Consider the following 27,557-nt stretch of genomic DNA (forward strand, 5'->3'; position numbering starts at 1 on the left):
ACAGCATAGGACACAAAGAGTTGCTCAGATTTCCTGAATGGCTTTGTTCTGTCCAAGTAGTAACGTAGCTGTCTGTGAATGTCCAAGGAATGTAGTAGCCTTTCCCCTTTGTTTTGTGGATTAGGATAAAAGGTAGGTAAGTGGATAGTCTGATTCAAAGCTACACTGGATACTACCTTTGGCATAAAGGTAGGATTGGTTCGTAAGGAAACTCTGTCCTGATGGAAAATGATGAATGGCTGCACAGCCATGAGGGCCTGTAGCTCCAAAACCCTGCGTGCTGAGGTGATAGCCAGAAGAAAGGCCGTTTTCCATGACAAGTACTGCAACACTGTTGAAGAATCTGGCTCGAAGGGAGGAAGGGTCAGCTTTTCCAATACGTAGTTGAGGTCCCAAGCAGGGACTGGTGGTTTCCTTGGGGGTTTTAAATTCTTTGCCCCTCTGAGGAACTGCATTAAGAGAGGGTGAGAGAATAATGGAGGATCTGTGTTGTATTGTGCAGAAATGGCTGAAGCGTGGATCTTGATGGAGGAGAAGGAAAGTCCATTGTTTAACATCTCAGCTAGGTACTGTAAAATTTGAGGTATATTTATTACCCAAGAATTCTGTCCCTTTTCGAGATTCCAGGCATAAAATCGTTTCCATTTGGCGGAGTAAGCCTTTCTAGTAGAAGGTCTTCTAGCCTCCAAGATGACATCCTGCACCTCCTTGGAGAGGAGAAACTGTTGGGAAATCAAGGGATTCTCCATGCAGCTAGATTTAGAGTTTTGAGATGGCTGTGAATAGTTTTGTAGTTGTGCTGGGACAACAGAAGAGGGACTAGAGGTAGGATCCATGGTGGGGAGTGTCAGGCTCCTCAAGAGCGGATACCAGTGTTGTCTTGGCCAGTCTGGAGCGATGAGAATCATTTTCGGCCTCTCTGCTCTGGCTTTTAATAGAACTTTGGGCAACAGAGGAAGAGACGGGAAGGCATAGACTGTCAATGTTGCCCAATTGAAGGAAAGTGCTTCCACTTTCCAGGCCTGTGGATGATAGGTCCTTGAACAAATTTTTTCAACTGGCAATTTCTGTGGGTAGCAAAGAGATCTATGTCTGGCTGTCCCCATGCCTGAGTTATCTTTGTGAAAAGTTGAGGATGCAACTTCCATTCGTGTGGATCTGTCATATTCCTGCTTAGGTTGTCTGCCAGTGTGTTTTCCTTCCCTGGCAGGAATTGTGCCTGCAGTTGAATTTGCAATTCCAGTGCTGTGTTCCATAGGGTCATGGCTTGCCTGCACAGGGAGTATATGAATGAGTTCCCCCCTGTTTATGTACCACATCACTGTGGTGTTGTCTGTCCTTATCAATAGCTGGCCTGGGTGCAGTAGGTCTTTGAAGGTCATAATAGCCTTTTGCACGGCTAGCATTTCCTTTTGGTTGATGTGGAGATGCTTCTCTTTTCGGGTCCATTTTCCCTGAATGCACTGATCTGTCATGTGTGCTCCCCAGGCGTAATCTGAGGCGTCTGTTGTGATGATTTGAGTTGCTTCAGGTACACAGAAAGGAAGACCTGTGTTTCTTTGGCAAGCTTGAGCCCACCACAAAAATTCCTTTTGAAGGCATGGAATGAGTGGGACAATTGTTTCCAAGCTGTGGCTGTGTTGAGACCATAAGTTTTTCAGGTACCATTGAAGTTTCCTCATATGCAGCTTTGCACATGGGATTAGTAGGATGCAAGATGCCATGAATCCCAGAGCCTGCAGGATTTTCCTTGCAGTTAGCCTGGTGTAAGTTGCCATTTTTCTGAAGTATTGAGACAGTTGCCCTTGCTTGTCTGGCGTGAGGTAGGCCATCTGGGTGGTTGTATCCAAGCTGGCACCCAGGAAAACTATTTGTTGAGAGGGTATTAGTTTTGATTTCTTTTTGTTGACTGTGTATCCCAGGAAGTTCAACAGCTTTATTACAAATGCCAGGTGCTGCAGCAGTATGTCCTTGCTGTCCGCTTGGATCAGGCAGTCGTCCAGATATGGGTAGATTTGTATCCCTTGTAGTCTGCAGAAGGCGATTACTGATGCCAGGCATTTCGTAAACACTCTGGGCGCAGTAGATAAGCCAAAGGGCAATGCAGAGAATTGGTAATGGGTTGAACCTGCAAGAAATCTGAGGTATCTTCTGCAATCTTGTCTGATAGGGACATGCAGGTATGCCTCCTTGAGGTCCAATGTTACTAGCCAAGACTCCTTGCCCAGCATAGGAAGAAGATGCTGTAATGTGAGCATCTTGAATTTTGGCACCTGTAGATATGTGTTTAGGATGGATAGGTCTAAGATAGGTCTCCAATCTTTGTCTTTCCTCGGTACCAGGAATAGTCTGGAATAAAACCCTTGACCTTGTTATTTTGCAGGTACCTCTTGAATTGCTTTCATGTCTATGAGAGCTGAAACTTGTTTTTGTGCCTCTGCCCTTTGATTTTGTGGCAGGTTTGGCATGCCTCTCATTTTTGGAAGGGTGTGAAAGTGGAACCTGTAGCCTCTGTCTATAATGTCCAGAATCCTTTTTCTTTTGTTACAATATGCCAATTTTTTGAGAATGTCAATTTTCCGCCCAAGGGTGCTGCCATTAAAGCTTTGCTTGGCAGGAGTAGGGGGAAGTCATTGTGTCTGTTTTCTAAAAGACTGTGATCTATCTTCTCCACCTCTTGGGGTTGGTGCTTGCCACTGTCTGGCTCTGAAGGATCCTTGAGATTGCCCTCTGCCCCTTGGGCGCCTGCATCTGCCCCTTTGAGGTCTGTCCGTGGCTGGAAAGGACCAATTTTGTGAAGGCCAGTTTCTGCTGAAACGTGGAGGCTGTACCTGCAGGAAATCTTTCACTGTTTGCATTGATTTCGCTTTTTCCTCCATTTTCTTTAGCACCTCCTCAGCTTTAACACCAAACAATACATCTTTTTGAAGAGGAGCATCTAATAATTTAGCTTTGACATGATCTGGTAAGGTTTGCTCTTTGAGCCAAGCATGCCTACGTATAACAGATCCCGTAACAGCAGCTCTACAGGAGGCCTCTAAAGCATCAAAACCACACTGCAAGGTATGTTTACACACTTGCTCTGCACCATGCAACAAATCCTGCAACTCTTAAATCTGGTTGTGTCATCTTGCTTTTTAGCTGAGATATCAAAAACTGTTGATACTTTAACATATGGAACTGACAGTTTAATGCCCTCATGGTTAAAGTGGCCGAGGTGTACACCTTTTTCCCCCACCTTTCTAGAGCTCTGGAATCTCTCTCTGAAGGTAATGGATTTTTAGCAGTAGAGGCCTTAATTCCCTTGGGACCCTGTGAAATTGTTTCTGGGTCAGCAGTATGGCTTTTATATAGGAACTGGTGAGAATCAGGAACAGGGCAATACCTGTCCGGTTTAACAGGAGCTGGTGGCAAAGAATCAGGATTAAGGCTGGCTTCTGTGTACACATCATCCAATATATATCTAAAACAGGAGGGGATAGCCAGAGGCCTATGCTGGGGGAGCAGAAGAAATTCCCTGAGCCTTTTCTTGGAATCTGAATAATCTTGGCCTTCCCAGTGAAAGTGTTCCCTCAATGTATGCAGGGTTTCCCCAAAAGAGAAGTCCTCAGGGGGGGAGACCGAGGGAATACACTCCTCTGCATCAGAGTCTTCAAATGGAGAATAGGCATAATCCTGTTCCTCAGATAGTTCTGAGGTAACAGAAGCTTGATTTGAGGAAGGGTAGTCTTCCTCTAATCTGGGCCTTTTGTCAGAGAGGGGATGAGAACCCCTGATAAGAGTAATCAAATCCTCAGCCATTTTAAGCATCTGTTTTTTAGGCATGGTGCCTTGAGAGGGGGTCTAAGGAACCTGTTTTTTGGTTTTCATGGCTGCTTTAGATTTAGTGAAGGCTTTAATAGAGAAGGAGGAAGGCCTGAAGACCCCTTGAGAAATGGTAGGCCTGTCTAAAATCTGAGTTTCCCCGCCAGGAGTGGCGTCGGGATCTGTAGTAGGAATGGGGGCAGAGTAGCCTGCGACCTTGGGTACTGAAGACACCGGTAATGCATTGTCATCGGTACTCAGGGGCTGCGTAGGTGCCTCGCTGAGTACCGGAGGACCGGTAGTCGGCCTTAGCGTGGTTTCAGTAGGTGGTGCGGACCTCGTATGTCGGTCCTTATCTTTGCGTTTTTTGCTCAAAACTGGAGTCTGAGCATCCGACGACATAATATAATTAAATTTTTTGCCAAAAACGTGAAGGGCTAACTCCGCCCGACGCTTAATAGTGCGCTTATTGAATCTAGCACAAAAACGGCAGGCCGAGACGTCGTGGTCTGGGCCTAAGCAAGGTATACAGAAAGAGTGGAAATCCTTATGCAGTATTTGCTTCCCACATGAAATGCAATTATTAACTTTGCCTGACATCGGTCTGAGGCAAGAAAAGTTTCCCCAACGGGGTACTTAGCTTTCAAGAAGACTTCGGCTGAAATCCTTTCGTAAATCTCAGGAGCTGGCCGACCGGCACTTGCGAACTGCTTCTGCTTCGGGCACCGCGCGGCAAGAAAGACTGGAGAAAATGGCGTCGGCTGCCTCTTATACCCCTGGCGCACTGACGTCAGGGAAGAAGCGACGACAACCGACGCTGGACCTAGACTTTGGAATTCGGCCGACCGAGGACCCGCCTGACGGCAGTATAACCCATCTGTTATGACTGCAGCTGTATGCACGATGAACATCCAAATACACATTTCCATAGGATCAACCTATTTAAACCAAGGCACTCAATCAATTAGATGTTTGAATACATTAAGTTAAAATATATATTTTTACAAAATGTCCACAATTGAATAAAAATAAACATGAATTAGTGAATTAAGGAATTGATAAGTTAGACAATTTATAAAATTCATAAAATTAATGCCCTTTTCCTTAAAATGGGCACCAGGGATAAATAATCATTTAAACCTGGTGCTTCCAAGGCATTTAATTATCCAATAAAATTCTCTCAAATCTACTAGAAGTTCCCACCAACCCCCTCTTGGGTTGTGTGGTACAACTTCTAATATGCCAAATTTAAACAGTGTCACCCTGGCAAACTAGGGTGCGTCTGTAAAGTGCATTTTTCATGTCGTTCTTACTAACATAAATGCATGTCTTAAAATTACTAGTGGTTATACCCACATGATAATTATCACATTTCTGACACACCGAAATGTATATTACCCCTTCAGTGTTACAATTACCTTTTTGTAAAAAAATGCCTCTATGATGGCCTTTAACATGTACTATATCCTTGTTTAAAATAAAGGTACATTGGTTACAATTTCCACATCTAGTTGCTCCTTTTATATCCAATATTCTTTGTATAACCCACTTGCTCCATTAGATTTTTGAAAATTTTTCCTGCTTTATAAAGTTTGGTGATTGACCCAAAAGTCTGGAAATATCAACATTACCCTTAAAAATGTTCCAATTCCTTTGTATAATACCCACGAGTGTTTTTTCCCCAATCCCAATGGTTATGACCATACTTGTGTTGTAAACATCATTCCTTGTAACACTGCTTACAGTTTTTTGTATTGTTTCACCACTACCTAACACAGGTTTGTATTTAATTCCCCAGCCATCCTTTATTTCTTCTACTATATTATCTAGAAGTTTATGGGGATATCCCCTCATTTAAAACATGTTTCTGATGTTAACTAGTTCTTCCATAAATGTCTCTCTAGTGGAACACATCCTACCTGCCCTAACCAACTGACCCTTAAATATGTTCCTTTTAGTTTGCATTGGGTGGGTACTCAAAAAATCCAAATAACTATTGGAAAATGTTTCCTTCCTATGGATTTTTTTAAACAAACATTTGACTTGTAACATCCTTAAATAATGTAACATCCAGATAATCAATACTGTTCTTAGAATGCCTAGCTGTAAATTTAAAGTAAGAACAAATCGTGTTCATATAATTCATAAATTCTTTTAAGTCAACAGAATCATTATTCCATAAAATAAATACGTTGTCCAAAAATCGATTATAAGTGTACCAATAGGGTTTATATATACTAGAAAAATATACCTCTTTTCCCATGCATAGAGTACCATATTGGCATATATAGGAGTGCACGTAGCACCCATTGCTACCCCCTGTACTGGTCTATAAAACTCACCTTCAAAGGAGAAAAAAATATTGGTTAGGACATATTCCATAACGGCCAAAAGGAAATTAACCATAGAATCTGAGAAATGGGTAAGCTCCCTGACAGCCTCATAAAACAGTTCCAACCCTTCAATTATGAGGGATAGAAGTAAATAAATCAACGATGTCAATGGTAGAAAAAAATAACATTGTTGTCATATCATTCACCTTTGAATTTGGCCAAAAAATCCCACGAATGCTTGAGTAAATAATCAATGGGCACAACAAAATTCTTCAGTATTCTGTCAACAAACGTACTTAAAGTATGGGTGGAACTATTCTTAGCTGAAATGATCACTGTAAATGGGGGTTGGTCAATATATTTATGTACTTTGGGGATACCAAAGGCCTTTGGTACAAGTGGGTAGTCAGTGGTCAAAAAATTAAACAAATCTTCCGATATGACCCTCTGTAATAGAGAGTCTTCCAAAAATAACTTTTTCTGTGTGCTATAACCACCTCGTTTCTGGATATCGTTTCATACTTCTGTCTCTGAAAACATAAGGGTAAGTTGATCTATATAGTCAATGGTGTTAAACAATACAACCCCTCCCCCCTTATCAGGCTGCATTATTCTAAGCATGGTGTTCATCCTTGGTTAAATTAAAATGCTTCACATTGTTTAACTCTCTAAATTCTTTCTGAATTTCATTTTCACATGCTTTCTCAAAAGCCGAAATTAGGGGGTGTAGGGGTGGGTTATAACAACTTCTCTTCTTTAATTTGATATTACCATCATTAAGTTGCTTATCTTGGTCTCTAAAAAGCACCTTAAAATTTAATTTACTAGTGTAGAGTTTTAATTCAGTAATAGCATCCACTGTATCTACCTTAAAAGTAAGTATAAACTTAAAACCTTTTCTAAACAGAGAAAAGAAAACTTTGTTCAAATTCATTTCTGTATAATTATAAATCTTAAATCCATCTAGGGTGGCACATTTGCCTTCATATTTAATCACATTCGAATCAGTTCCCTTGGGATTTTCTATCTGTAGCTGGTGTTGTTCCTGTATCCCCCCTGTAAATTCCTCTGATGTTGTTTCTTTGCATATGGCCACCTTCTAAAAAAGGTTTTTGTCGAGTTTTATTTTGTAACCGTTCTGACCTTCTAAGAGGGGGAAAGTTTGTCTCAATGTTCAGATGTGTTTTCATAGGTCTCATGTTCTAAACCAGTTGGTATATCGTTGGGTATGAAATTATGTGGGTTGTCCCCATTTTCCAAGCTGTTGGTACCCCTCCCACCTTCAGTCTTAGGGTGTAAAAACAGATTGGGTAGGAGGTATACTTGTTTTTTTAGAATAATCATTTTGGTTCCCAAGTAATTTTTTGTTTTTACGTTCCAAATTTACTTTAACATTGGCATCAACCCTATCAAAAAATCCTTTCATACTGAACAGAATTTAAATCAAATAAATAGTTAGTGAGCATAACATTCATCTTATCTAATTCTTCCAACATTACCTTGATTCTTCTATTGTTGGTTTTCACTATGAACTCCATGAGTTCAAATCCAAAACTGTCAAACAATGTTAATTCAGTTACATCACAATTAACATCCATCCCATTAGGGAATTTAAATAGTCTTAGTCCCTTCGGCACCTGCCTCTTCTTGAGGCTTTCTTGCAAAAATAAGTTGTCACCTTGCAGTGCACGTACCTTAAATAAGGTATTCTCGAAATCCCTCATGGTGGTATTAAATTACTTAAAATTCTGTCCTGCTGCCTCGTTTAGATCAGACAACGGAAAATGAAGATCTCTCATAATCCTCTCTTTGAAATTTTAATGTTTGTACCGGCGTTGTTCCCACTGACCATTTTATTTGATGATCTTGGAACTCCCTCTTGTGGCGTTTCGGAAAAATCGCCTTGGTTTACCAGTCTAAGGGAATGGCCAGCTAAATCCTTCTTATGTAGGTCTTCCTGGGTTGAACGATTCGGAAAATAATTAGCGAAAAAGTCCATTCGCTTATTCAGATCAGCTACCTGTTGTAATAAAGCTTCAATCACTGAGCTGAAATGATGGCTCCCCATAGACTGTTTTGCCTGTGAACCATTGCCATTGATAGCTGAAACAGATTTAGAACAGACAGTGGTGGTCCCTATTTCTTCGATGGAACTTGTCCATCATTGCCAATAGAATGTAACAAACTCCAAAGGTAACAAAAATATGAAACTATACCAGATCTCAAACGACATCCAAAAAATGTTGAACCTCCTACAAACTGTGTTGGCCGTGTGTTGACTAAGCTGTCCAAACAGAAAAAATGTCAACCAATAATGCGAAAAGACAGTTGGTGAAGGACATCAAACAGGTACCAAGAAAACAAAAAACAGATGTCCTAAGCCAGGAAACACACCATAAGTTCCACACTTAATCGATTTTTGGACGATGTATTTATTTTATGGAAGAATGATTCTGTTGACTTAAAAGAATTCATGAATTATATGAACACGATTTGTCCTTACTTTAAATTTACAGCTAGGCATTCTAAGAAAAGTATTGATTTATCTGGATATTACATTATTTAAGGATGTTACAAGTCAAACGTTTGCTTCAAAAATCCAAAGGAAGGAAACATTTTCCAATAGTTATTTGGATTTTCAGAGTACCCACCCAAAGCACACTAAAAGGAACTTATTTAAGGGTCAGTTGGTTAGAGCAGGTAGGATGTGTTCCACTAGAGACACATTTATAGAAGAACTAGTTAAAATCAGAAAAAATGTTTGAAATGAGGGGATATCCCCATAAACTTCTAGATAACATAGTAGAAGAAATAAAGGATGGCTGGGGAATTAAATACAAACCCTTGTTAGGTAGTGGTGAAACAATACAAAAAACTGTAAACAGTGTTACAAGGAATGGTGTTTACAGCACAACTATGGTCATAACCTTTGGGGTTGGGGAAAAAACACTCAGGGGTACTATACAAAGGAATTGGAACATTTAAGGGTAATGTTGATATTTCCAGACTTTTGGGTCAATCACCAAACTTTATATATAAAGCAGGAAAAAATTTCAAAAATCTAATGGAGCAAGTGGTTATACAAAGACCATTGGATACAAAAGGAACAACTAAGATGTGGAAATTGTAACCAATGTACCTTTATTTTAAACAAGGCTATAGTACATATTAAAGGCCATCACAGAGGCATTTTTTTTTTTTTGCAAAAAGGTAACTAACACTAAAGGGGTAATATACATTTCGGTGCGTCAGAAATGTGATTATGTGGGTAAAACCACTAGGAATTTTAGGACACTCATTTATGAGCATTTATATGCTATTAGTAAGAACATGAAAAATGCACTTTACAGACACACCCTAGTTTGCCAGGGTGACACGATGTTTAAATTTGGCATATTAGAAGTTGTACCACACAACCCAAGAGGAGGTTGGTGGAAACTTCTAGATGATGAGAGAATTTTATTGGATAATTAAATTAAATGCCTTGGAAGCACCAGGTTTAAATGATTATTTATCCCTGGTGCCCATTTTAAGGAAAAGGGCATTAATTTTATGAATTTTATAAATTCTCTAACTTATCAATTCCTTAATTCACTCATTCATGTTTATTTTTATTCAATTGTGGACATTTTGTAAAAACAAATATATATTTTAACTTAATTATTCAAACATCTAATTGATTAATTGATTGATTTTCTTGGTTTAAATAGGTTGATCCTATGGAAATATGTATTTGGTTCTGAGGATGTCCCCAAAGTGTTGTACAGGGGAAGAAAGCGCTTAACCTGGTTCGTTTGATTTTAAATTATGGTGTTTTACGAATAAAAGATTTTACAAAATCCTACAAGTGCACTTTCCTGCTGTGTGGAACGTATGGTGCGTTTCCTGGCTTAGGACATCTGCTTTTCGTTTTCTTGAGTCTCAGTAGAGGCCTGCGAATCAAACGTAGCTGGTATCGGTGGCTGCGAATGCGCCTCACTGAGTACCGGCGAACTGGTTACTGGCTTAGAAGCATCGTCGTCTGTTTTGGACCTCGACGGTCTCTGCCTTTTTCTTTGTGTTTTTGTAGGTATTTTGGTAGTCTGATTGCTAACAGATGACATTTCTAGATAGTTAAATCTTGAGCCAAAATATTTAGAAGCAAAAATATACTGACGTTTAATCGTGCGTTGATTAAATTTAGCACAAAACCGACAGCAAGGCACGTTGTGGTCAGGGCCTAGGCAAGGAATACAGTACAAATGAAAATCCTTATGAGGTATTTGCTTCCCACAAGTAATGCAATTATTAACTTTTACGGACATCGGTAAGAAGCAAGAAAAAGTTTCCCCAATGGGGTACTTAGCTTTTAGTTGAAGACTTCGGTAGACTTCGGTTCTGAAACTTGAAAACGAAAATTTCAGGAGTCTGCAGACTGGCACTTGCTAACTGCTTTTGCTTTGGGCAACGCGCGGCAAGAAAGATTGATGTAATGGCATCGGCTGCATGTTTTATACCCCTGACGTCATGAAAGAAGGGACAGCAACCGACGCAGAACCCAAGACTTTGTTAATCAGGCCGACTGAGGGCAACCTGCCAGCAGATTACCCAAATGTAATGACTGCAACAGTGAAACACAAACATCTGGACAATTGAACAGAGTACCAGAATATTTAGAAGGGTAACTATACAGACGACAAATAGTTTGTTGTTTAAATAAGGCACAAAACCAACAGCGAGGTACGTCGTGGTCAGGGGCCTAGGCAAAGAATACAGTACGAATGAAAATCTTTGAAATATTTGCTTTCCACACAAAATATAATTATTGACTTTTACTGACATAGGTTTAGAGCAAGAAAAGTTTCCCAAACGGGGTACTTGGTTTTAGTTGAAGACTTCAGGTCTGAAACTCAAAAATGAAAATTTCAGGAGTCAGCCAACCGGCACTTGCGAACTGCTTATGCTTCTGGCACTGCACGGCAAAAAAGACTGATGTAATGGCATCTGCTGCATGCTTTATACCAGACTGCCCGACGTCATGGAAGATGAGACCGCAACTGACGCAGGACCCAAGACTTTGATAATCAGGCCGACTGAGGGCTACTGCAAGCAGATAACCCAAATGTAATGACTGCAACAGTGAAACACAAAACATCAGCACCACCTGTCCCGGACACGTACTATTTCCAAAGGGAAGCATTCCTCCAATGCTACTAGGTCTTCAGAAGGAAGGAGAGCGGGAGCGTGATGAATAATGACACTGGATAGCACGGATTACAAGTTATGGTAAGTACATCACTGTTTACCTGATGCTATCCATATTATTCATCACAGATGGTTCAGAGTCCCCAGCTACTATGAACCCTGGGTACCTTAAATGTAGATGTTCAAGTATTCACTGTTGCAGTCATCACATTTGGGTCATCTGCCTGCAGGAAGCCCTCAGCCGGCCTGAATAACAGTCTTTGGATCTTCCAAAAATCCTCTGTCCTCAAGATAAAACCATAGTTGCCTATGGACGTCTAAGCAATGCAAAGTATTTTCCCCTTATTAGTATAACAGGGAAAGAAAACGGGTAGCTGAATAGATTGATTGAGGTTAGCTTCCAGAGCCATCTTAGGAACAAATGAAGGGTTTTGTCCTGAGGAAACCTTATCTCTGTGGAAGGTCACAAAATGGGGTGTAATACTGACAGCCTGCAACTCAAAACTCTTTTGGCAGACAACAGCCAACAGGAAGGCCGTTTTAAAAAGACAAATTTAAGATCACAAGATGCAGCTGGTTCAAAGGGCTTTTGAGTCAATGACTGCAACACCAGAGTTAAATCCCATGGGGGGGGGGGTCTTTGATAGGAGGTCGAAAGAAACAGACCCTTGAGAAAGGCTTTGCATAGTTTGGAAGAAAAGGTAGGACCCTTCAATTAAATGGAAATTACATTTGGCCACCAACTGGAGTCTGATCGTGAAGAAACTAGCACCTTCCTGAAGTCAAGAACAGCAAAACGTCAGAAATCAGGGATGAAAAGGAATCTAGGTTGCATTGTCTTGCCCAAATAGAAAATCTTTTCCATTTACTGGAACACAACTTTTTTTGTAGATGGCTTCTGAGATACCAAGATAATATTTCTAACTGGAGAGGGAAGCCTGGACAGAGTGGAACTGGAGAAACCAAGCAGTTAGACGAACAGTCTGAAGGTTGGGGAGAGGAAGCCCCCCAGGGATGGGAAATAAGATCCGGAGCTGGATCCAATATCCATGGAGGATATCTCAGATAAGACTGAAGGGAGAACCACACCTGATAAGGCCAAAAGGGGGCAATAAGGATGAGAGGAGTCTTCAGGCAGTGGACTTTCTGCAAGACCTTGGGAATTAGAGGAATGGGGGGTAAGCCTAGAGGAGTCCAGACAGCCAATCATGAAGCAGAGGGTCCCTGGGAGATTCCCCCTCCAAAGTATTCAGGGCAAAGTAGGTGCTGCACTTGTGGTTGACTGAAGAGGCAAACAGATCACAACAAAGTTGACCCCAACAGGCGAAAATCTGACGTGTCACTAATGGATTCAAACACCACTCGTGAGGACTCAAGATGGACCTACCGAATTTGGCCAGCACACGTTGCAACTGCCGGGAATGACAGCTGCAAGAAGAAAGTGCCTGGAAGACATGGGTCCAGTCCCACACTCTCATGGCCTCTCTGCACAGGGGAAAAGACAGTGTTGCCCTTTGCTTGTTGATGTACCAAACAACCACAATGTTGTCTGTCTGAACTGCTTCAGTCCCAAGAGGGAGAGTCTCCTGAGAGGCTTGCAACATTAGGACTGCTCTCATCTCTAGGACTTTTTTGTACAATTTGGTGTCTATGGGAGACCACGTGCCTTGAACCACCCTTCTATGAAAATGCCCCACCACCCTAACAGGGAGGCGTCCGTGATCACTGTGGCCTTGACAGGGGAAGACAAAAGGGCCTGCCTAGAGTTAGATCTGGAGACTGGAGCCACTAAAGCAAGGTGATTTTTGCACACACGAGTCATCCTGACGTCGGTGGACATGGGATGAACCTAAGTGGACCACTGAACAGCTAGGGTCCACTGCAAAACCCACATGTGATACCTGGTGAGTGGGACTAATTGGATGGCAGCTGCCACTGAGCCTAACGCCTGTAGAATTAGGAGACCTTCTGGATTTAGAGCCAGCAAGCGAGAGACCAGATCCCGAAGAAGTTGAACTCTGCATGGGGATAGTGTTGCAGTCTCTGACAGTGCCCAGCTGAACTCCGATAAACTCCAGGTTCTGTCTAGGAGAAAGACAGAATTTGGACAGACTGACCATGATGCCAAGATCCTGAAAAAGGTTAAGGGTATAAGTTGGTGGCCGTTGATGCCTTATGTGGGCCATAAGGAGCCCATCGTCCAGGTAGGGAAAGACCTGGGAGCCCTGCAGCCTGAGATGACCCGCCAACACCACTGCCATACACTTTGTGATCACATGGAGGGGGGGGGGGGAGTCCAAATGGCATGGCTCAAAGTACAGTTGTGTACACTTACCATAAATGTAGACGTTAGAGTGTATTCACTGTTGCAGTAATCACATTTGGTTTATCTGCTTGCAGAAGCCCTCAGTCAACTTGATTAACAAAGTCTTGCGTCCTGCGTTGGTTGCGGTCTCTTCTTCCGTGACGTCAGGTCGTCAGGGGTATAAAACATGCAGACAACGCCATATCAGTTTTTCTTGCCCCAGACGTCAGGAGCCCCCCAAATGGGAAGCAACTGAATATATAAAAACACAAGGTTGTACCTCCAACAAAAAAGCAAATACACCAAAAAGCTTTTAAGCATAGTAAAGGAGAGTAGAGGTATAGCCAAAAGAAGTCAGGGGGCTGGAGGGAGGGTAACCAGGACTGCAACAGTGAATACACTAACATCTACATTTATGGTAAGTGTACACAACTGTACTATGTTCATGTTTCACTGTTGCAGTCATCACATTTGGGTAGATTCCCAAAGCTAAGGATGGGAGGAGGAATTTAGATAGCATTAGGACCAGCTATATGGCCCTGCAAGACTGCAGTGGCAAAGCCAGCTCTGGACTTAGAGAAAATTGGCAAATGGTAATGCTTGGTGAAAGTATGTACAGAACTCCAGGTAGCAGCTTCTAGGATGTCCCTGGTAGGGACGTCTCTGAGAAAGGCTGTAGAGGTAGATGCCACCCTGGTTGAGTGGGGTCTGAGCCCTGTGGGATAGGTTTTCCATGGTGCTTATAGCAGAAATGAATGCAATGGTCTATCAATTTAGAAATGGTTTGCTTTGAAATAGCCTTCCCATCTGTCCCTGCAGCAAATGCCACCAGCAGGTGTTCAGATTTCCTTTGAGGTTTAGTCCTGTCCAAGCAGAATCTAAGTTGTCTGTGCACATCTAAGGAGTGCAGTATCCATTCCCCTTTGTTCTGTGGATTACGAAAGAAGGTTGGCAAATGGATGGACTGATCAAGAGCTACACTGGATACCATCTTGGGCATGGAGGGATTGGTTCTGACGGACACCCTGTCCGCATGAAAGATAATGAAAGGTTCCACTGCCATAAGGGCCTGTAATTCAGATACCATTCTAGCTAAAGTGATTGCTAAAAGGAAAGCTGTTTTCCAAGAAAGAAATTTTAAATCTGCAGTAGCAGCTGGCTTGAAAGGGGGAGAGCGAGTTTCCCCAATACAAAGTTAAGGTCCCAGGCTGGAGATGGAGCTCTCCTGGGTGGTCTTACATTTTTGGCCCCTCTAAGGAACTGCTTGAGCAGTGGATGAGAGAAGAGGGAAGGTGCTGTGTTATAATGAGCTGAAATGGCTGAAGCATGAATTTTGATGGATTAAAAAGACAGGCCCTTGTGAAGCATCTCAGTTAACCGAACACCAAAATATTTAGAAGTGAAAATATACAGACGATGGTTAGTTCGTGGTTTAAATAAGGCACAAAACAGACAGCGAGGCACATCGTGGTCAGGGCCTAGGCAAGGAAAACAGTAGGAATGAAAATCATTATGAGGTATTTGCTTTCCACAAGTAATGCAATTATTTACTTTTACTGACATTGGTTAAGAGCAAGAAAAAGTTTCCCCAACGGGGTACTTAGCTTTTAGTTGAAGACTTTGGTTCTGAAACTCGAAAACGAAAATTTCAGGAGTCTGCCGACTGGCACTTAAGAGCTACTTCTGCTTTGGGCATCGCACGGCAAGAAAGACTAATGTAATGGCGTCAGCTGCACGTTTTACATCCCTGACGTCACAGAAGAGACAGCAACCGACGCAGGACCCAAGACTTTGTTATTCAGGCCAACTGAGGGCTACTGCAAGCAGATAACCCAAATGTGATGACTGCAACAGTGAAACACGAAGAACATCTGGTAGCGATTGGCCCCTAACCAAAAATGCAGGTGTCTCCTGGAGCATCTGTCAATCTTGATGTGACAGTATGGGGTCCTTGAGATCCACTGAGCACAATCGTCCTTGCGCAAGAGAGGCAGAATGGACTGAACAGTGACAGATTTAGTCTGCTGAGGTCCAAAACTGGATGCAGAGTCTTTGTTGGCACCAAAACCAAGCAAGTATAAGTTCTGGACCCTTGTTGTCCTGTTGAGACCTCCTGGATGGTTCTTTTTCAAAGATAATCTAGAACCTCAAGGTGGGCCAACTCCTGTTGGCGGGGGAATGTCCAGGAGAGATCCAGACATCGGGGGGGCTAAAAAAAGAGAATGAAGTAACCCCTGGAAATAATGTAACACCCACTGATCTGATGCAAAATTTGTCCATGCTTGCGGGTGAAGGGAGAATAATCTCCAGACTGCCCCCAGGGCAGGACAGCCAGGCAAAACTTCAGGAGAGCTGGGAGGGCTTCTCAGAGAATGGTTCTCAGGAGCCCTCATTCTGCAGACCCCCTCTGGCTCTTGGGGCAGCATCTACCATTGAACCCTCTGCCCCAGCTACTGGAAGAGGATTCTTGGAGAGCTGAGAGGAGGACTGAATCCTGTGGAACCAAAGCTTCTTACTACCTCTATGAATCTTAGAAAAGGACTGTTGAGGAGTAGAAAACTTGATTCCGACAGTGGACAGAGTCTTTCCGCTCCTGCTCACTGCGGGTTAACGTTTCTTTGATGGAAGGTCCAAACAAGGTGGAGCCAAAGGGAGCATTGGTAAAAGATGCCTTGAAGGGCTTAAGAAACCTGCAAAGGTGAAGCCAGGCATGCCGTCTAATGGCAATTCCTGTGCCAGCCACTCGACAGTTGGCCTCCGCTGAGTTGGAGATCAACCTCATCAAAGCATGACAGGGAACTCAGAGTGGCCAGCTTGAGACAGACTAGTTCAAGACTCTCCAGGGGCAGCAACTCTAAGGGAAGTGGTGAGCTCCGATACCAAATCCCTCTGAAAACGGGTAAAATGTGCCATGTAGTTGGTTGCCATCAGTCTGAATTTAGGTGAGCCAAACATGCACTTTCCAAAACAGTCTATTGCCTGAGACACTATTCGGAGGGGGGACCAAGGAGCTTTGCTCCGCCAGCTCCTTCTTAGTAGCAGTGGCCACCACTATGGCATCAACAGGGACACCCTTACTACAAAAAGGTCCCATCTTTGGGGGGGGGGGGGGGGGACTGAGAAACTTGTTCGCCTTTTTGGGTACTGGTTCCACTCTATCTGGCTCCTTCCACACCCTGCTGACAATGACATGGAACACCCAGGTAGAAGATGGCCCCTTCCAGAAGGCCTTCAGGAACATGGATTCCTCCGAAGGTTGGGAGGGGGAAGCCCAACCGCTTTTTTGCTTGATAATTTTGAGGATATCCCCAAAAGAGACTTCCTCTGGCAGAAGCCCGGTGGACCCTTCTCCCGCCTCAAAATCCATGTCCTCTGTCAGGGACTTTTCTAGGGGAGTACAGAAGCCTCTTCTTACACATTCTCGTCCAAAAAGGTTCATCCGTGGTGGGCCCTGGGGAGGAATCAAAGAGACCGGGACCCCAAGTGGGGAGTGCCTGTCAGAGCACTTGTGGGAGGGCTGACCATGGAAGGATGACGAAGCCTCACCACTCAAAACTGAGAGGGGATGGGGACGACCCAGAGATGGAGAGGTAACAGTCAGCTGGCGACCGTCCTCTCTACCACTTGGAAGGCTGATGGACTGAACAAAGCCTGCCTCTCCTCTCCTATGGCCACAGCCACCTGGGAGGGAAGGAGGAACCCCAATGCAGCATAGAGGCCCCAAGACGATACCAGCCCTGAAAGTACAGCTGTGTACTCTTACCATAAATGTAGATGTTCGAGTGTATTCACTGTTGCAGTCATTATATTCTGGTTATCTGCTTGCAGTAGCCCTCAGTCGGCCTGATTAAAGTCTTGGGTCCTGCGTCAGTTGCTGTCCCTTCTTCCATGACGTCAGGTCATCAGGAGTATAAAACATGCAGCTGACGCCATTACATCAGTTTTTCTTGCCCCAGATGTCAGGTGCCCTCCTTAATGGGAAGCAATTAAATCTATAAATACAAGGATATACCTCCAACAAAAAAGCAAATACACCAAAAACTTTTTGGAGCATAGTAAGTGAGAGTAGAGGTATAGCCAAAAGAAGAAAGGGGGCTGGAGGGAAGGTAACTAGGACTGCAACAGTGAATACACTTGAACATCTACATTTAAGGCAAGGGTACACAACTGTACTATGTTCTTGGTGTTTTACTGTTGCAGTCATTACATCTGGGTAGATTCCCAAAGCTAAGGTTGGGAGGAGGAATTTAAATAGAATTAGGACCAGCTATAAGGCCCTGCAAGACTGCAGTGGCAAAACCAGCTCTGGATTTAGAGAAAATTGGCAAATGATCATGTTTGGTGACAGTATGTACAGAACTCCAGGTAGCAGCTTCTAGGATGTCCCTAGTAGGGACGCCCCTGAGAAGGACTGCAGAGATAGATGCAGCCCTGGTTGAATGGGGTTTGATGCCCTGTGGGATAGGTTTTCCATGGTGCTTATAGCAGAAATGAATGCAGTTGCCTATCCATTTTGAAATGGTTTTGAAATAGCTGTCCCCTCTTTCCCTGCAGCAAATGCCACCCAGCAGTTGTTCAGATTTCCTTTGAGGTTTCGTCCTGTCCAAGTAGAATCCAAGTTGTCTGTGCACATCTAAAGAGTGCAGTATCCGTTCCCCTTTGTTCTGTGGGTTAGGGGAGAAGGTAGGCAAATGAATGGACTGATTAAGAGCCACACTGGATACCACCTTGGGCATGAAGGAGGGATTGGTTCTGAGACACCCTGTCCGCATGAAAGATTATGAAAGGTTCCACTGCCATAAGGGCCTGTAATTTAGATACCCTTCTTGCAGAAGTGATTGCTAAAAGGAAAGCTGTTTTCCAGGAAAGAAATTTTAAATCTGCAGTAGTAGCTGGCTGGAAAGGAGGAAGAGTGAGTTTCTCCAAGACGATGTTAAGATCCCAGGCTGGAGTTGAGCACTCCTGGGTGGCCTTAAACTTTTGGTCCCTCTGAGGAACTGCTTGAGCAGTGGGTGAGAGAAGAGGGTGGCTCTGTGCTATAATTAGCTGAAATGGCTGAGGCATGAATTTTGGTGGAGGAAAAGGACAAGCCCTTATGAAGCATCTCAGTCAAGTATTGTAGAATCGGAGGTAAAATGGGCACTGCTGCATTCATACCTTGAGATTGGTTCCAGGTCACAGAATCTTTTCCATTTTGCAGCATAAGATTTTCTAGTACTAGGCCTCCTTGCCTCTAAAATGATATCCATCACTGATTTACTGACAGATGGTAAAGGAGAGATTAGGCAATTAGCCAGGCTGCTAGGTTCAGGGTTTGCAGCCGAGGGTGCAGAATGTAGTTCTCCTGCTGGGACAACAGGGAAGGAATCAGAGGCAGGTGCCATGGAGCCAAGCGTGACACACTGCGCAAGAGTGGGTACCAGTGTTGGCAAGGCCAGTCTGGTGCAATTAAAATAGTCCTTGGCTTGTCCTGTTTGATCTTTAGTAGTAGCTTGGAGAGCAGAGGCAGAGGAGGAAAGGCATAAACTGATAGGTCTTCCAGCTAAAGGATAGCGAAGGATAGCGCATCCACTTTCCAAGCTAGCTTGCGGGGAATCCTTGTGCAAAATTTGTCCAGTTGATGGTTCTGGTAGGAGGCAAACAGGTCTATATTTGGGCTCCCCCATTTGCTTGTCAACATGTTGAAAATCCTTGGTTTCAGTTTCCACTCGTGTGGGTCCATGAGGTTTCTGTTTAGTCCGTCTGCCATTGTATTTAGTTTTCCTGGCAGGAACTGAGCTTGTAGATTCACTTGGTAGCTCAAGGCTGTGTTCCACAATGCCATGGCTAGTCTACAGAGGGGGTAAGAATGTGTACCCCCCTGCTTGTTTATGTACCACATGACAGTGGTGTTGTCCGTCTTTACCATTAGTTGTCCTGGAAGAATGTGGTCCTTGAAGGCTGTCAGAGCATTCTGTACAGCTAACATTTCCTTTTGATTTATGTGCAGGTGCATTTGACTTGGGTTCCATTTGCCCTGAATGCACTTCCCTGCCAGGTGAGCCCCCCATGCATAGTCTGCTGCATCTGTTAAGATTTGGGCGGTAGGGGGTAATGTGAATGGTAGTCTTTTGTTTTGGTGGCAGGCCACTGCCCACCAACGAAACTGCAGGTGTAGGCAAGGTATGATAGGAATCCTTGCTTCTAGATCCTGTGAATGTTGCCACCATAGGCTTTTGAGATACCACTGTAGTTTCCTCATATGCAGTCTTGCATATGGAAATAGAAGAATGCAGGAGGCCATGAACCCCAAGGCTTGCAGTATTTGTCTTGCAGATAGCTGGGTTTTTGTGGCCACTTGTTTGAAGTAAGTTGTCAAATCAGTTTCTCTGGCGTGAGGAAATCCATCTGGGAAGTTGTATTCAAGCTTGCTCCCAGGAATATAATTTGTTGACAGGGTACCAGGTGTGATTTCTTTTCGTTTATGGTGAACCCCAGACAAGTCAGTACCCTATGAACAAAGGTCAGACGATTCAAAAGAATGTCCTTGCTTTCTGCCTGAATTAGACAATCGTCCAGGTATGGGTATATTTTAATATTTGTTTGTCTGCAAAATGCAATGACTGGAGCTAGGCACTTTGTGAATACCCTGGGCACAGTACATAAGCCAAAGGGCAGTGCAGAGAACTGAGAGTGCATGTAGCCTGCTTTGAAGCGTAGGTATCTTCTGCAAGACTCCCTGAAAGGGATGTGCAGGTATGCTTCTTTTAAGTCTAGTCTTGTCAACCATGCATCCTTGCCTAGCATAGGAGGCAGCTGGTGAAGAGCCAGCATCATGAATTTTGGAATCACCAGAAAGGTATTTAGAATAGAAAGGTCCAGGATAGGACGCCATATATTGCCTTTTCTGGGTACCAGGAAAAGTCACAAATAGAAACCTTGTCCCTTTTCCTCTTCTGATACCAACTGATTAGCCCCCATGTTTGGGAGAGAGAGAACTTGATTTTGGGCCTCTGCCCACTGATTTGGGGGTAGATTTGGCCACCTGCTTGGTGTTGGTAATGTGTGGAAATGAAATCTGTATCCTTGGGACACTATTTAAAACCCAATTTGTCCTGGGTGATTTCCCAGTTTTTGGCCTGCAGACCAATCTTTCCGTCTAAAGGAACATTCAGTTGGGAAGTGCTTGAAAGTTTTAAAAGCAAGTCATTGAGACAGTTTTCCATTGGGGGGGGGGTCTTACTACTCCCAGTTTTGGGTGTGGAAATCCCCCACTGCCTAGTCGTGTGTGTTCCTTGGGACTGAAACCTGGGGTTTCTGCTGTCTGGGTTTGGCTTGAGAAGACCTGGAAGGGGCTGGAAAGGACCAATTTTTTAGAGGGCCAGAACTTGTAAGACATCTTTTAACAGTTTGCATAGATTTAGCTTTATCTTTCATCTTTTTAAGAACTTCCTCAGCCTTGTTGCCAAACAGGCGGTCCTGATTTAAGGAAGCATCCAACAATTTAGCTTTAATAAGATCAGGCAAAGATTGCTCCTTAAGCCAAGCATGCCTTCTGAGCACAGACCCAGTAACAGCAGCCCTGCAAGAGGCCTCTAATGAATCAAATCCACATTGCAAAGTATGTTTTCCAATTTGTTCAGCAGAATGCATTAAATCCTGTAATTCTTTATTTTCAGCAATCAGGAATCAACATCATTTTCTGTTTAAGCCATCCAATAACATGTTGTTGATACTTTAACATATGAAACTGGCAGTTTAAAGCCCTAATGGCCAAGGTTGCAGAAGTGTAAACTTTCTTACCCCATCTATCCAGCGCCCTGAAGTCTCTATCAGAGGGGGTAGGATTTTTAGCAGTAGAAGCCTTAATGCCCTTGGGTCCCTGTGAAATAATCTCTGGATCCGCAATATAATTTTTAAAAAGGAATTTGTGAGAATCAGGAACCCTGTAATATCTGTCAGGTTTTCTGGGAGCAGGAGGCAAAGAATCAGGGGCCAAACTAGATTCTGAAAAGGCATCAACAATAATGTCTAGTACAGGAGGTATAGCTAAAGGCCTATGCTGAGGCAGGAGTAAGAAATCCCCAAGCCTCTTTTTTGAATCAGAAAAATCCTGGCTTTCCCAGTGGAAATGTTCCCTTGTAAGGCTTCACCAAAAGAAAAATCCTCTGGAGGAGAAGCAGAGGGAATAGAGTCCTCCGCATCAGAATCCTCTAAAAGGAGATAAGGGCAAATCCAGATAATCAGAAAGAATCAGAAAAATCAGAATCCTGTTCAGAAGATTCATAAACAACTTCAGTCTTAGTTCTCTTAGAAGGGGGGAGGTTGGCTTCCCCTGATTAGAGTTAAGATCTTCGGCCATTCTTATGTTTTTTTTTTTTTTCCTAGGCATAGAGGCCTGAGCATGCGACCTGGGCATCAGTTTCTTATGCATGGTTTGAGATTTTGGCCTAAATGAAGGAGGCGTTGGTTTAAAATGCAAGTCCGTAGGCCTGAATACACCCTCAGAAGCCGTTGCCTGCACAGCGGCTCCGGACCCATCCAAGGTAGACACATCCACAGGTTCCACAGTTGAGGCATCTCGCGGCATACCGGACTCCGGATGGGTCTCAGTAGAGGCCTGAGAGTCAGAAGTAGCGGGCATCAAGGGCTGTGAAAGCGTCTCACTGAGTATCGGCAAACCGGCGACTGGCTTAGGAGAAGCTTCGTCGGCAGCTTTGGACCTCGGCGGCCTGTCTCTGTCTATCTTTGCGTTTTTTCAGAATCCTGGTAGTCAGATGGCTAACTGACATTTCCGGATAATTAAACAGAGAACCGAAATATTTAGAAGCGAAAATATACAGACGACGGATAGTGCGCTGATTAAATAAAGCAAAAAACTGACAGTAAGGTATGTCGTGGTCAGGGCCTAGGCAAGGAATACAGTACGAATTAAAATCTTTGTGAGGTATTTGCTTTCCACAAGTAATGCAATTAACTTTTACTGACATCAGTAAGGAGCAAGAAAAAGTTTTCCCAATGGGGTACTTGGCTTTAGTTGAAAACTTTGGTTCTGAAACTCGAAAACGAAAATTTCAGGAGTCTGCCAACCGGCACTTGCGAACTGCTTCGGCTTCGGGCCCGGCAAGAAAGACTGATGAAATGGCGTCGGCTGCATGTTTTATACCCCTGACGACCTGACGTCATGGAAGAAGGGACAGCAACTGATGCAGGACCCAAGACTTTGTTAATCAGGCAGACTGACAGCTACAGCAAGCAGATAACCTAAATGTAATGAATGCAACAGTGAAACACGAAGAACATCTGTCCAGCATCAAACCCCCAAGGGAAGGGAATGGTCCAAAAAAATCAAGGCCTGAACCCCCCCAGGAATCCAGCTCCGACATCACGGGACTGAGTCGCAGCTTGTTCCGAGGGCTACAGAACAGAACCAGTCAGGGACCCTTTATGGTGTTGGGAATGGAGGGATACCGGACACACTTGTCCTCTCACAGGGAATGCTCTGGTCCTGGCGCTCCAAACCTGGATGGGTGGGAAGAGGAGAGTGAAGCCCTGTGGATGGAGAAGGAACCTTAGGCAACTGAACTGGGGATGATAATTAGCCTAGCTCGATATGGGCCTCGAGGAAACTCATCCTCCTGTCCATATGTGGGGGTAGTAAACTTATGGAAGACCTGGACGATATGGAGGAATACTCCAATTTGGCTGGAGATCTAGACAATGTCCTACGATCCCTGGAGGGGGACCAACTGGAAACCTTGGATCCAATGACCTAGGTCTGGAGGAGGAGCCGTCAATGACCATCGGATCTGATATCACCATCGGATTCGTAGCACTGAGGAAATCCAATGCTTTAGCTGGTGTGCTAGATGGATCAGATGAATGGGTCAGATCCAGGAACATAAACCACCAGCGACCAGCAAAAAACGATAGTGAACACGCAGTAATGAAGAAATAATGATTATTTATTTATAATTCCTTCAAATCCAGACCGGTTTCGGCTATTCAGCCTTTATCAATGAATACAATAAAGTTTTTTTCAGATCCAGGAAAGGCTTGTACCGCGTTGGATCTGAAGGCCTCCGAAGCATCGAAGCCTTGGATCCAAGAGGTTGATCCAAGGCCCTCTGAGTGGAACAGCCCAGATTCAAAGCTGTAGAGGCAGGACTCTGATCTGGACATACTGGGATCAGAGGGCCTCAGCTTTTTAGGAGATCCCATTAGGAGGAGGCAAGGACTTCTTAAGATCGTAGGAAGCTAAAGGAGAGCCCAAGGTAAGGGGCCACCGTTAGCTAACCCCTTCAAACGCAATTTGTTTTTGCGCTCCATTAGAGCCCTTGGATTGACTCTGGCACAGATGTAACATTCAATCTCAAGCTGGGGTTCTACTAAACACACTTCTTGTGAGAGTCGGAATGAGGCATCTTCTGACCGCATGAGGAGCATCTTTTAAAGCCAGAGGGCTTATCGGACATACTGGCGAAGGCACACACACACACACACACACACACACTACAAGGGGAAAACCGGCTTAAAACTAAACTGCAGAAAGCACTACAGAAAGAAACACTAGAATTACTATTTTTTGTTTTAAATTAAATAACTAGCTATGGGAGGGCCCCCTCGGGGAAAAAGGGCGGGAACCCAACAGACAAACTAGATAAAAATACAGGGAGGGAAAGGAAACCTAGAACTGACTACACTGAAAACTTGAGACAATGAAGAAAAACTATAGCAGTCAAAACGCTAGGAAAAACCCCAAAGAAAACACTTATCTGCAAAAGAAGGCCTAAGCTACTGGAATCACGTCCTTAGTGTTTCTGCAGCAAACGATACCAGAGGAGTGCAGGTCAACAGGGGATTATGGGAACGGGAGGAGCTTGAGATCTGGATCTGTCCATCAGTTGCCAGCTCGAATCTAAAGTCGGATCAAAGACCCATCTGTGATGGATAATTATCTGATCTGATGCGATCCATGTCATTAACAGCAATAAGAACACACTGAATTTTACTATTCAATCTGAACCTGAATGTTAATGGGACCAACATTGTAGTTTAAGCAAAGGAACAGATGTATGGAGTGGGAGAGCTGGTAGAGCGCATTATGGGATCGGAAAGCACTACTATAACAGTGCCTCCACTCTGCTGTTGCCAGAGTCTGCAGACCATGAATGTTGCACCAAGTTTATGTAAATCAAATCCACAGCCAAGTCACAAAAAAACAAACAGTCAGGAGGAGGGAGTCAAAGAAAATGATGGTGAAGTTCATTTTCTTCTGTCAAACCTTAGTGATGCATAGATTTCCTACCACGGGAAATCAATGTTACAACGGCATTTTAAATTGCGACTTTAGCCTGATACTGAGCAAAAGTGGATTAAACAGCACATTCAACAAGAGCTGGCCATGCATGCACGAATACAACCCTAATGCCAACCTCCAAAATGGTTTCATCCTACTGTGTGACCCCTTACTGCAGTATCACCACCCTTCCATTTTTTTCATTCAGAGGATCTTGTTTTTGCAAATGTTCCAAGAAGGCAAATCTAAGAACTTTCAAGGGAAAGGGAAGATGTACAGACAAACCTGATTAAGGAATGAATCTAAGGTATGTGGGATACTGTACAATCATCCTACCATAAGGGTACTTACAACCAGAAAGAAACTAACATTTTACTGTACAAGCAAGATTACAAAAACTGAGTTAAAACTACAACACACACTGCTGAGAACCAAACTTTTACAATGGAAAAAAATGCATCAATGTGGAGAGGTCCACACCTCCAAGAGGAGTGGAGATATCTAGGTAGACTTACTCCAGCAGCATTCATATATGGTAAAGTAAACCAAATAATCATCATAACCACATTAAAATGGCCTGAACAAACACTTAAACATGTGCTGTTGCTTCTGCTCCAAATGATGTTACTCCACTTAAGTCTTTAAGGCCTATGTAAGGTATGTGCCTTGCAGCTCTCATCTGCAGTCACCAAACCCACCTGAATATTCTTTTCACAGTCTGTCTGCTGGTGAAGCGCAAGCTCACTCTCCAAAACAAACTTTTTCCCACACTTATCGCAGATCTGCATGCGTCTGTGAGTGATATTCATATGTTTCTCAAGGTACCAGCGGGTGTTAAACACCCTTGGGCACTTCTCACATGTCAGAGTTTCTTTTTCTTCACTCTTAGATCTCATGGCAGAGGCCTTGGTATCCTTTGTTACCTTTCTTTTTTTCTCCTGCTCTTGAGGGGGATCGGCACTCTTTTGTCTGCTCCTCGAAGCACGGGTTACTGGGGGACTGGTGGTAATGGCAGCAGCTTTTAGTCTCTTTCTTGTCTGCATTGCAACCATTTCCACTTTTGTTTCTCTGTTTCCCTGAATGTCACCTTCTTCACCATCACTACTGTGCTCAGTCTCGTCAGTATCTTCCTCATCACTACTGCTGCTCGAGTCAATTTCTGACGATTCTCTGGTTTGGGAAGAAACACCCTTATCCCCCTTAGAAACATTTAAAGTTTGATTGTTGAGATTAAGTTCCACAATGATCTGCTCCCTTTTAAAAGAACCATCTGCATTGTCTTCCTCTTCATCTTCGTCGTCGTCATCCTCCTCCTCCTCGGTTTCCTCAGAATTCTCACCATCTCTTACTACTGTTGCAGCCTTTTCGCTGGTCTTTTCATCTCTGTAGAAAGTCTGCTGGTCTTGCTCAGGAACAGGTCTGATCCCAACTTTACTATCTGCCAGTACAGAGTATGGGCTCTCAGTTTCTCTTTTGTAAACTTTGGTTGACAAGTCAAGTTCTTGGGTGGCACTGTGAAAATACGTGGGCGGGATCTGTATGTGATGAGTGTCCTCTTGTGCCATCCCTGCCACATGCAAGGAAAAGCTGTCACTTGCCTTCTGGCAAGAATTGGCAATTTGATTCATCGAACTGGCAACAGCAGCATTTATCATTCAGGACTTTGTAGTATTCAACACTTTTCAGACAGGCAAATTCTGTGAAAGGACCTTCAACAGGATGGAAAGTGTTGCCTGCCGTCCATGTCTCCTGAGGTGCAGAATGACAGGACAGCAGATCAGGACTATACATAAAAGACCCAAAAGAGAGTCCTCATTTGTGGTGGAAGGGTGGACCCCATCACAATGTTTCTTCATTTACGACAAATATTTGTGTAGTCCTAGGGATCTTTGTATTGAAAAATATCAGGAATCGTTTCAGATGTGCATCTAAAAAAAAGAAAGAAAAAAAAGCATAGTCAGAGGACACAGAACAGAACCATAAAAAAGACTAAGACCAGTGACATACAGTTTGCTTAATTATATAGCAAAATTATGTACTTATCAAAATACTAGGTCTCTAAGTGAGGGTCCATCATCTAACTTATAGGATTAAGGCTATTTGTATTAGAAACACTCCACAAGCCAATCTTTCCCATGCTGGCTGGTACCACCCCATCCCATGATGCGCTACACTGCTGGCCCTGTCCAGTTACAAGATTAGGCAGTGCTACACAAATATATACTTCCACATGTATACATACCTAACTTCTGCTTAGACAAACATTTTCATACATTATATACATTTCAAACAAAATGCTCACACACAACATTGACAAACTAAACTCGTATTAACATATGTAAAACACACACAGGTAAAGCAGACAAGCAAGACCATGATGGACAAAACAGAGGAAGGTCAGAAAACAGGCCAACTCTTCTATGTTAAAATATGCGGCTTACATCTGGAGACTGGGATCCACTCTTATTACCAACTGAATACAGTGGGTCCTTCATCTGCAACTCCCAGTATACAGCCTCAAGCTCTTCATACAGCATGGACACCAGAACATAAACTTGATAAGAGCAGCCCAAAAGCAGATCTGGATCTGGAAACAGAGATCCAACTTGCCATGCCTTTGAAAGATATTCAAGGAAAACCAAGCAGGCACTAT

The 27,557-nt window shown here is 43.5% G+C and overlaps 1 protein-coding gene across 2 annotated transcripts in view; it reads right to left on the reverse strand.

Moving 5' to 3' along the window:
- ZNF652 (zinc finger protein 652) overlaps positions 1 to 27,557 on the reverse strand; it is a 541,773-nt gene that overhangs the window by 258,166 nt on the left and 256,050 nt on the right. For both annotated transcript variants that reach the window (XM_044055265.1, XM_044055266.1), the window contains exon 2: positions 25,603 to 26,832. In XM_044055265.1, coding sequence (XP_043911200.1) covers positions 25,603 to 26,559 — 957 coding nt within the window. In that variant the 5' untranslated portion in view covers positions 26,560 to 26,832. The remainder of the gene's footprint in view (positions 1 to 25,602; positions 26,833 to 27,557) is intronic.

Source organism: Protopterus annectens, chromosome 13.part0, assembly GCF_019279795.1.
Source record: "Protopterus annectens isolate FY-2018-M chromosome 13.part0, PAN1.0, whole genome shotgun sequence".
NCBI classification, from domain to species: domain Eukaryota; kingdom Metazoa; phylum Chordata; order Ceratodontiformes; family Protopteridae; genus Protopterus; species Protopterus annectens.